The following is an 11638-nucleotide window of genomic DNA, read 5'->3' on the forward strand; positions in this document are numbered from 1 at the left end:
GCTGGGCAGTGCCACGGGCTTGATCCCCCATGCCACACTGAACGAGGGGGCCTCATCTCGTGCTGGCCTCTTCTAATTCAACTCTAAGGCAATAGCTGGATGTTATAGATGAGGACCGGGTTACCCCTCCCCCGTTTAACTTGCTCGAGGTTCCATGTAGCTGTTGGCTGAGCCAGTGTTTGACTTGGGTCTTTTGTAGTCTTTCATCTTGATCCTAGTATAAGCATGTCTCTGTTTGTGCTGGAATTCAGTTTCAGAGGCTGGGCAAATATTTGTGATGCTCAAGATGTGTTTGTGCTGTCTTAGACACCGAGAGCATTAAAATAATCAGAAACCCTCTTCCTAAGTTGCTAATTGAGTCATGATTCATGGCTATGTTTTTTTGTTTTGTTTTGTTTTTTGTTTTATGAAGTAAATATTACTTCATGTAGATCTTGAAAACTGTTAGGTAATGCATACATTCTAGAAGAAAGGGTAATGAGTTTGCAAAGGACAGTAGTAAGGAGATAGGCAGGCAGGTTAAATTTTAAGGATCTGTTTCAGGCATCCCGTTTGGTGATGATACACGATTGTGTTTTTATCATTTAATTTAAATTAATAGTTTGAACAGATCTGTTTCTTGGCATCATTCAGTCTGTGAATAAGTACCAGTTCTGACTTCGCTAAAGTTATAGTCATCTGCCTGATGGTCCAACCTCAAAGGGTAAGCTCACGACAGTGCTGCAGCTGAGGAAGACTTTGTCAAGTTCTAATATTATAGACTGCAAAGATATCTGCTTTTTCCTTCAAGTGATATTTCTCATAACAAAAACTTACTACAGTTTTAGGACTAACTATGTGGCTATGTATTTGTTACTAGAAATCTAATGCGCAGTGTGTGTGTGTGTGTGTGTAATTCAAGTACTGGTAGGGCATATTCCATGTAATTTTTAGAACTTAGCACTTCAGAGTTAATTGAGTAAATGAGTTATCCGTGGGCTTTTATTTTTAGGTTAACTTTGCGGTATGTACCAGTATTTTTAAACCTGTTATTTTTCTTCATCCCCCCACCCCCAGGACCTAGATGACATGGAAGATGAGAACGAGCAACTAAAACAGGAAAATAAAACTCTTTTGAAGGTTGTTGGGCAGCTGACAAGGTAGAAGCTGCACGGGCGGCTTCGGTGTGGAAAGCCTGCTTTTACACTACTGATGAATGTCATGGCTAAGGCTGAGCTGAGACGCCTGTGATTCACTGCGTTGTTGAGAGGACTGTATATTTATTTCTAGAAAACACGTGGATTTTTTTTTCAAGATTCACTCTTTCATTGCTAGTTTCTAAAAAGTATTAAGCCCTGTATTTCACATAGAAGTAACGTTTTTAGTTATTAAAGTCATAGGTAATGCCTCTTGGTTTTGTGTGATATCCAGATAATATATGGTTCAAAGTAACAGCCATTTGCATATATTTTATCTACGTTAGCCCATATTCTCCCTAAAGGAATATGCATAGTCTTTGTTTACATGAATTCACATCCTTGGGGGAGTTGGCCTACAATGCCTTATTACTAATGCGTGCGGCCTTCTGTGTGTTAACACTTAGACGGAAAGACTCATCTGCTGTCGTCTCCTCTTTCCACATGCTGTAATGGTTCCCAGTAGTAATAGATACACTATTTTGTATAGCAGTAATCATTCAAAGGAAAGCTATTTTACAGAGTTACTTCATATGTTCTAGTTGGCTAATTATAAACTTAAGAGAATACTTGAACTGTGTTATAGTAAGTGAAAAATTACTATTTTGTGTTTGGATTTTGAAAAAAATTTCAATAACTTCTGAAAAAACAGTTTATGTATGTATAGTTGATGTAGGTACATCGTTCTTTTTTTTTTTTTAATTGATCTAGGGTTTACTAGTAAATAATGGGATATTTAAAAAGTTGTTTATTCTTCAGGCCTCACGTTGTGTACAGTTTTAGTATTGAAGAAGAAAATTGTCGCTGTTAATAGCATGTGCTTCAAAATCAGAACCGAAATATTTTTCCACACGAAAACTATGTACGCATATGTACACATATGTCAACATGCGTAAGCAGAGATAACAGGATAATCTCAGCTGATTCCCGGGTTGGAGACCCTGGGACGCCTTTTTCTTAAGAGAGAAAAGCCCATAATCCTAACGCTGAAGGTTTTAAAGCAACCGTATTTGAAGATTTATAAAATAAAGTTGCCTTCTATTAAATATCCTTGGTATTTAGGGTTGTTTTGTGTCGTGTTTTCAATTAGGAGCCCTCCTCCTCCCTAAACATAGGATGCCCCTTCGTCGATTCTCTTTCCTTTTCCATCCCTCTTTAATGGTTCTGAGAGCTGAACCCAGCAAATACTCTACCACTGAGAGCCCGGAGAGCTGATCTCCAGCCTGAGTGTTGGTGAACTTCCGGCGGACAAACTGACAGCATTCATCGGAATCACTTGAGGAACTGAAGCTGGATTCACGCTGTAGCTCCAGGAGAGGCGTGGTTTAGACCGTGCTTGCTTCCCAGCACTGCTATAGCCAGCCCCTCTGCTGTGACTCTAAGTCATGGAGCTTTCCAGTCAGCCCCTGCTATACCTTTCCGTCTGCAGTTGGCACTCACTTTCCCACGATCCCCCTTTAACGTAGCTGTTCACCCCGCCTCCCCAACAGAGATCTGCTGCCCACACATCAAGGAAGGAACTGTGCCAGGCTCCCCGCCACCCCCTTGGCTATTCCTCACTTACCCATAGGGGCTGTAAAAATGTCAGTAGACAACCCTGGTGTAATAGTTTGTATATGCTTGGCCCAGGGAGTGGAACTATTTGGAGGTGTGGCCTTGTTGAAGGAGTGTGGCTGTGGGTGCGGGCTTTAAGACCTTCAGCCTAGCTGTCTGGAAGCCAGTGTTCCCTTAGAGGCCTTCAGATGAAGATGTACAACACTCAGCTCCTCCTGCACCATGCCTGCCTGAAGGCTGCCATGTTTCCGCCTTGATAATGGACTGAACCTCTGAACCTGTAAGCCAGCCCCAATTAAATGTTGTCCTTGTAAGAGTTGCCTTGGTCATGGTGTCTGTTCACTGCAGTAAAGCCCTAAGACACCTAGAATACATTAGTATATTGATTTTTCAATTATATAATTTGAATATTTTTTAACTTCACTTTAAAAGAAATTACATCCGCTATAAAAGTTTTGTAAAACCTGAGCTGCTTTGAAGTTTGTGCAAGTCCGTTAATGAGCATCTTCAACACATTTTTTTTTGTTGTTGTTTTGTTTTGTTTTTCTTTTGTAACATAATACTGGCAGGTGCACTTACTTAGGCAGAGTACAGGAGCCTGGCAGTTAGACGGAACATTTCGTTAGAGCCCTTCCCCCAACTTCTTAAACTATGTATTGATTTCACATGTAGATTTTTACACACTGTTGAAAAAGACATATGATCTACTACAATTCTAATTTATTCTTAAATTAGACTTTATAAACACATTACACAAGAAGAATAGCAGTTTTTGCTCATCAATTGGGATTTAGAGCCAGGCAAAGGGGTTCACACATGTAATGAATGCCATGACTCAGAATGAAGAGGCAGTAAGATTCTGAGTTTTGAGCTAGGGCAGGCTAGAGCTCCCAGTTCTAACTAAGTAAGAAAATAATACATGCTCAGGGGAGTTTTTAACAGAAAAGGTCTGCGTGTAGTGATCTGGATGCCTTGACTGGTGTCTGTGAAGTACAAAGATCTGTGAAATTTAGTTCTGCTAATCAATATTTCTCACGTCTCCTGGTAGTTCGTGGCATAGTAAAGCAGCATCCAGATAGATTTGTGACACTTTAAAAACGATAACTTTGGTACCCGCAAGTGAGCACGGCGCGCCTTCCCGATGCTGAGGAGAGTTCACTGAAAACTGCTGTATCGATTTCATTCCAGATTTCCTAGTAGTTTTGTTGTAATGTGCTTGCGATAGAAAGGAAGGAAAGGAGCCAGGCTGTGTGTGTTCAAGTAATCTGAGAGACATTAAATAATAGATTAGCACTCTTTCACTTGATCGAGTGGTTTCAGATGTGGAAATTCAACACCAGCCAGATAGTGAAGCAATCTAGTCTTTTTACCCTGTAGTAATTTTTTTAAAAAAATGAAATAGTGATAGAATGCATTCTTAAGATGTAAAAGCAACAACAAAAACGTGCCTCAGTTGCATTGTTCTGTTTTCTGGAGTAAACCGGAGTTAGCAATTAAAATGTGAACTTCTGAGTCCATTGTTTCATGGGTTGAAAACGCACCAATCAGTGTTATTCAGAGCATCAGCATGGTTAACACAAGACAAAAACAACAGACCTTGAACCATGTCCCGGCATCGGATGGCTGATCTGATAACCTGAACAACTTTCCCAAGTATGGTAGCAGGTCCCATCCCTGCCCCCTCTCCTAAGCAGACTTCTAGCCAGTGACACTTAGTAAGTTACAGCGATGGCAAGTGAGGTGGCACTTACCTAATAACCAGTCGTGGTTTTTATTCATTTCCTCCAAGATTTGGCCACATGTAGTAGATTGCAGTAGATGAACCCAGGAGCTCCAGCTTTGCAATTAGAGGGAACACGCAACACGGGGAAGGACCAGTATTTAAAGATCCCAGCGTTCAAGTTAAAATTAGTGTGGGAGCACCCACGTCTGCGTCTGCACTCGTCCTGGTGTGCGCCCGCAAACGTAAGCTGGTTTCGTGCTGGAACTAAAGCACCCTGTTCTAATCTTGACGTTAGAAGTAGTGTTACTCCTTGGAGGTACTGAGAATGTGTCACTGGTGCGAGGTCTGCGCTGAGCCACCCCTGAGCGCTGTGTGGCTTCCACCACCGGAGAGTTTTAACTTAAGCCAATTACCTGAAAACCACGGTAATGATACAATTTTGTCCCACTAAACTGAAAACAGAACCTTAGTGGACACAGCTAAGCTGGCCGGTCAGTCCCTGCCAGAGGCACTTCCTCCATCCCTGTTACCCACTTTCTCTACTCTGGAGGTGGTGATGGTTTCCTCCTGTGCTTAAAGACTTCAAGCAGTGCTTGCTTTTGGCCCAGCTAGTAAAACCACTTCCTCCTGAGACCGACAAACCCTCGATTTCAAACTCCAGAGACCTGTCCTCTGTCTTATACATGTGTAATGGGCATGCACACACATACACACAAAGTAGAAATACTAATTATTCAAGACTGCTTGAGCCTGTTTTGTTTTGAATTTTTTTTAGAAGGTATCTATATAGCCCAACCTGGCTTGAGACCCCCATCATCATCCAGGCCAGCTTCAAAGTCATCATCCTCCTGCCTCAGCTTTGTGGGATTCTTGGTTTGGTTTGGCTTTTGCTTAGTTATGTTTCCTAACACGCTCTTCTTTACCCTGACCCCAACGTAAACGGCGATATGCATCTCCTTGTTCTGAGTTCTCACACCTGTTTCCAGCAGACATTTAAGTGAATATCTGCTAACTTGTCTGTTTAGCAGAGTTTATAGCCCATTTGGTGTGAACCAGTAGTGTGAAGTACAGCTCTAGCCAGTCTGTTGAATTCGAATGGCTGACTGCAGAGTAGGTTTTGTCACTATCCAACCCTTGTCTGTTAGGTCCAGGTACTAGCTACTGTCTCATTTGTGGCAATGTTTCTGAGCAGCAAGGGGAACGAACTATTGAATACTGGAAAGTGTCTTGCTGTGTTTTTTATGCAATTACACATTAGGAAACGATCATTAAGAAATACAGGAAATCCCAGGAGGCGACTTTAATCCCAGCACTCAGGAGGCAGAGACAGGTGGATCTCTGAGTTCGAGGTCAGAGTCATCTACTTGGTCAGTTTCAGTACAGTGAGACTACACAAAGAATCCCTATTTTGAAAAACAGAGAGAGAGAAAGAGACAGACAGACAGACAGAGAGAGAGACAGAGAGAAAGAGAGAGGGAGAGGGGTAATAAAAAGAATTCAATGCATGTCACACAGTTGTTGGTTATATTCAAATGGAAGTGTTGGTTGTATTCAAATTAGTATTTTTGTAAGCAATGCTAATTACTGGTTTGTTTTTGAGTAGTCCATCCTGTGTCTAACCTTCAGGTCACCTGTTGGCAGTCACTCTGGTAATTAAAATGCTAATGACAGTCATTCGGTGGACATTGATTGATTACCCTGTTTTAATTTGTTTCTCCTCTGCATACTAAATTGGGTGTTTTTTTTGTTTTTGTTTTTGTCAACTTAAAAAAAAAAAGCAATTGGCTTCACAGTGTGGGGAGTTGATTCTCATGTTATTTTTTTTTTCTCTAAATTTAAGAAGCAAGTGGCCATTGCTCCCAGCAGAAATCACAGGACAGCTACAATTTAGGGTTTGATTATGATCATATAGTTCTGAACCCAAATACTAGTGAAATTATCTGGATTAAGTAACGGAACACAGTGTCGTGTAGACAGCTTTGATCCTTCCCGTTGTGTGGATATCCATTATGAGGCAACTCCATATAACAGATTCAGTGTTACAGTGAGCTTTGCATGTAAAACTAGGAGTCCTCAATAAAAAGTACAGTTCCATCCCCTTGCCAACACTGGTTAATTGTTTCTTTCCCCTTCTATATGACTAGTGGAATCCTTTCTTGGTGTTTTAAGTTAAGGGGTATTGTGATCATCTCATATCGAAACAGTAGTGGTGCTTCCGAAACCTTTATTCAGTATATTATTTGAGAGGAAATAATACTTTCAGAAATCAAAACACGGGGTTAAGATTAGAATACAGCCAGACAGTGGTGGCGCATGTCTTTAATCTCAGCACTCAGAAGGCAGGGTCAGGTGAAACTCTGTGAGTTCAAGGCCAGCCTGGTCTACAGAATGAGTTCCAGGACAGTGAGGGCTATAAAGAGAAACTCTGTCATGAAAAAAAAAATCAGGATACATTAATGATAGTTTTTTGGTGGTATTTTGTTTTGTTGTCTATGGGGTGCGGGGTTTTGTTTTAACTAAAGGTTAACATGGGTTGAGTGTGGCTGGAAAACATCTTTATGTTTTAAAACTTCAGCAAAAGTTTTTTTTTAACTCAGAGTTGGAGCTGTTACTAACCCAATCTAATAGCGTTGAGAGACTTTCAGATCTCAGGTAGCTTGTAACAGGTAATAGGGTTTGGGAATGTAGAACTCTTGACTTTGTTTTTCCAGCAAATGGTTTCCATAACCTTTCAGCTAAGGTGGCCTCATTCTTGGTCCACCTGCAGGGCTCATCAGCCTTTCTTAATCTCCACTTAATCTCAGTAACACCACAGCGCATCTCCAGCAAACACACAGGCGTCTCTATCAGTGTGTTTTGCTAATGTCTCACCCTTGTGTAAGGTATTCCTCGAACTAGCACACCCAATGAAGAAGTTTTGCAAGATAATCTTTTTTTTTGAGATTATAATTACAACAGCCCTTCCTTCCCTTCTTCCCTTCGCCCAAACTCTCCCATACCCCTCCCTGCCCTCCACCTACTTCAAAGCTCTCATAATCTTAGTTGAAATGGAAACCTTTATCTTAGATTTTACCAAAACTCCAGGCTTTTTTAGTTTGAGAGTTAGTGCGCGCGCCCACACACATGTGTGCATGCACACGTGGTCAGTGGCTCAGCTGAGAGAGACTCCCTCAGTTCTCTAACCCCCTGCCTCAGCGTTCTCTGCCTCTTCACACTTTAGTCATCTCTCTGAAAAAAATTATTGAACATTAGGCCTTCACGTTAAACACGTGGGACGGGTTATAACGTCCTTGCTGGCCTTTACTTTTTATGGCTAACAGGCTAAAAAGAAAGCTAAAATAAAATAAAATAAAAAAATGAAACTTTTTTTTCTTAATCTTGGATTAAATATACTTTGTCACAGAAAATTTCTGAGTCGTGTGTGTGTGTGTGTGTGTGTGTGTGTGTGTGTGTGTATGTATGCGTGCACGCACATGCGTGCCTCATACACGCTAGGAAAGTACTCTGCCAGCGAGCTGACCCACAGTTGCTGATAGTGCCTTTAAGCAAAGGGAAAGGCACTCTTTATGTTAGGGGTGCAGCTTGAAAATACATAAGCCAGTAAAAAGGGAAAATGGAGCTTTTATTTTTCATGTTAAAATATGCTGTTGCTTGCGATATCACCTCAATAGTGCGTAGCTTTTCTTACTTAGTCGTACTGTAGGACAGAACCAGCACATATTTATGTTGCAGGCTTCTAGCCAAAGTTATGTTTGTCTTCCTTTAAGATCTGAACTATATCCTGTGGTTAGCCAAAGGTAGAAGTTGTCATTGGTGGGCATTTTAACTTTATAGAAGGAAACTGTTGAGAAAAATGAATAGGACGGCATCGGGTGTCTTTTATTGTTTTTGTAGTGGAAGTGTGTCAACAAAGCTGTCTGTCAGAGGTAAAGGAATCCACACAGAAGAATCAGAAAATCGCCTCTCATAAGAAAACACTCATTAGCTGTTATTAGAGAGAACAGGAAAGCTTAGCTTTCTATGGGGCACTGAGGGTTCTGTGAACAGATGTCCAAGGATGGCAAACAGCAATAGGAATAGAAAGTATGGTCATGTCACTCGGGTTCAGATTCACCAAACCGAAATCAATGGGGTTAGCGGACATCTTTATAAAATGACTAAAAGAGACCTTAAAAAACGCTGATGGCTCACCGGCTGCCTGGAAATGCCTCTGCTCGTGGCCCTTTCTAGATCAATATGCTTCAGTTTCTCATGATTCCGGAGACATGTATGTCCCCCACCCCACACTGCGTTCCGGGCTTTAGAGATTGTTTTGTTTGGTTCTTCAAAAACCTGGGAGCATGCTCGCTAGGACAGGTCCCAGACATCATAAAGCTCTTGCATTTGACGACAGGACTTGGTGATCTGGACACTGTGGGCCATGGGTCTGTAATCACTGCCCTACAAAGTGTTTGGCCTGTTTTCTCAGTTTTCTCACAGGACACAGAGCATTGATTGCACTTAGGAACCTAATAGGAATACAAAAGTCCTTGGCCCCACTTAACACCTGAGTTAGAAACTCAAGAGGGTTATTTGTCTAACAAAGCCTTCAGGTAATCCTGGTGGGTGAAAGCTTTAGCTCACTGAGCTTTGGCTATTTTTTAATCAATGCAAAGACTTTCCTATCTCTTTTTGTTGTCGGCATATTGTCTAAAGAGTCTACGATGTGAATGCTGGTCTTTTCTTTGCTGCTTTCATTGATAAAGACAGTATCAGTAGACCCTCCCCACGCGGGCACTGGCAGCTTAACACACCCCATTCCCAGAGTAGGATTATCTCTGGAACTCAGTTGTATTCACAAGTCCAAGAAATCGAGCGACAGAATCTCGGTTATTCCCTGAAAGGTGGTTTAGTAGCAATCACACATTTGTATCAGGTTTTAAAACTTGATTGGACAAAGAAGTAAGTGTTTCGTGGTGCTGGGTTTGGGTTGGGTATGGTATCTTCATTGCAGACGCTGTGGGGTTCTTGGGAGTCTGAAGTTTTCAAATTTGGGGAGTTCAGAAAACCAAATGACACTTTCTAGCTAATGGCTTATTGCTGACACACACCCAGTTGGCACTCCAGTGAGCACAGATAAACACTTCCTTTGAACCATTAGTTTCCTAAGCATGGCAGTTTTAAATAAGCTTTAAAAACTTTTAAAAAAATATTTTAGTTACTTAATATTTCTAGAGGGTCTTACTATTTTTAGTCGCTGGCTAGCCTGGAACTCATGTTGATCAGAGTAGCATTGAACTCACAGAGATCCCCCTGCCTCTGGGATTTAAGCATTTGCTCTACCAACAACACATAAGATTTAAAAAAAAAAAGTCTTTAGGACATGTTTAGCTTCACAGAATTAAGGTAGTCTAGAGAAGTCCTAAATGTCCTGTCTCTCCCATGTTGTGCCTTAACATCTAGTGTTCACATTGTTCACAGTGAACCGATTTTAATAAACACTCAGCTCCCATTTCTTCATTGTTTCCCTGGAATGTGTCTGAACTTGCTCCAAGAGCTAATCCAGGCTGTAAATTACACTCAGTTCTTTATGTCTCAGCCTCCTCCTGGCTGTGACCATTTCTCAGAAGTCCCTTCATGTGCATATCCGGGGCAGTTTTCAAGAGCAGTCACCTCTTCCTTTAGGCACGGCTCGCACAAAAGTACAAGAAATCTCAATATCTCACTCAACTTATTTTTGCAGTCTAACCACTTTTCCTGTGGTGGTTTAAAGTCTTATTGAACTACAAGTAGTTCCTGATGGCTCTCCTATCGTGAACACTGATAATAATAACCATGGTATTGTCATGGCACAGAGTATGTCACTACATATTTTGGTGGGGTTCTCTGAGAAACAGTCACATCAGACTTACTAGAAGAAAACTTTTCTTACAAAATGAAGAGGGAGTTAGAAAAGGTGGGGCAAGCTGACAGAGAATGACTGACTGGAGAACGGGAGAGGGACCATGTTAGGAAGGGTTATTCTGCAGAGACGTTCTTAAGGTTGATGAAGAATCCTCCAGCTAAAGATACTTGCTGTTGAGGAGTCCCGAGTCTTGTGAAGTGACCTGCTGTTGAGTTCTGCTCTGTTCTTTGATTGCCTGTGAGAAACCTGCTCTCAGTTGAAGCCCACACTGAATCCCTGTTCCAAGGACAGCCATCCTTCCCTCAGTCACATACATCAAAGCTGGCGTCTGACAACTTCACGATCGTGGGCAGCCCCACAATCAAACATTGTGTGTTCGGTTATCCTCTAGACACTGAAGGGAATTATTCAGGTAAGGATCTATTTTGAGAATCATCCCCAGCATATGGCATAGCTAAGTCTTTTTTTAACTTGTTCATTAGTCCTACATCTTATGCTTTTTAAATAAAAGTGGTTGGAGAATTTGCTTCGTAGAATTCTCCACAGTTAGGATTTGACTGTTTGAATCTTTGTGGTACTCTTTAAATTATGCCTCTGTCATCCTCTATTTTCTGTAAGTTGATGGATGCCTTCTTTATTAGACCGAGTAGACTCCATGCACTTCCCATTGAGTGACACAAGAAGCTATACCGTCTGCTTGCCTTTCCATGATATAAAGACTGCTTATTCAAACTCTACTAGTTTGGTTGCTTTGTTTTGAATTCTTCATTAATGCATCCTCCTCCTCCCCTCCCCCACCCCCATTCTCTCTCCCTTCCTTCCTGCCTGTCTTGGAATTGAACCTGAGGCCACACATATGCTAGGCTATGTAAGCAAGTTGCACTGGATGGCCTGGAAATCCCAGGCAAGCCTTTAGGTAGCAATTCTTCCTTAGCCTACCCCAGCAGCCCGGATTACAGGACTCTCCCTTAGGCCCAGCCTAAATCTCCAGTGTCTTCAGGAAACAGATGGTTATTAAGTTTTATGAAGGGATTACTTTCCAGTTCTGTCTTTCCGTTGACTTTAGCAGTTACATTTTTAAGGGAATGGGCATGGGGGTTTGGGGGTGGGGACACTATATTACTCTCTCTGACTTAGAACTCACAGTGATCTCCCTTCCTCTGCCTTCTGAGTGCTGGTATCTCATTTCCTACTCTGACAGTAGTTAGAAGTCTTTTTAAAAAAGAATTTTTCAGCTCAATATTATGGCACATGCCTATAATCACAATACTGAAGAGAGAGGGTGGAGGGTCTTGGCCTTGA

At 41.6% G+C, this 11638-nt stretch overlaps 1 protein-coding gene and 1 long non-coding RNA gene across 2 annotated transcripts in view; both read left to right on the forward strand.

Annotated features, from left to right (window-relative positions):
• Positions 1-1780, forward strand: part of Pawr (PRKC, apoptosis, WT1, regulator) — an 82203-nt gene extending 80423 nt beyond the window's left edge. The window contains exon 7 of the mRNA NM_054056.2: positions 1057-1780. Within this exon, the coding sequence (NP_473397.1) occupies positions 1057-1143 (87 nt within the window). The 3' untranslated portion in view covers positions 1144-1780. The remainder of the gene's footprint in view (positions 1-1056) is intronic.
• A 2859-nt stretch (positions 1781-4639) lies between these two features.
• Gm36283 (predicted gene, 36283) overlaps positions 4640-11638 on the forward strand; it is a 34366-nt gene continuing 27367 nt past the window's right edge. The window contains exon 1 of the long non-coding RNA NR_155870.1: positions 4640-4694. This is a non-coding gene — a long non-coding RNA (predicted gene, 36283). The remainder of the gene's footprint in view (positions 4695-11638) is intronic.

This window comes from Mus musculus, chromosome 10, assembly GCF_000001635.26.
Source record: "Mus musculus strain C57BL/6J chromosome 10, GRCm38.p6 C57BL/6J".
Lineage (NCBI taxonomy): Eukaryota > Metazoa > Chordata > Mammalia > Rodentia > Muridae > Mus > Mus musculus.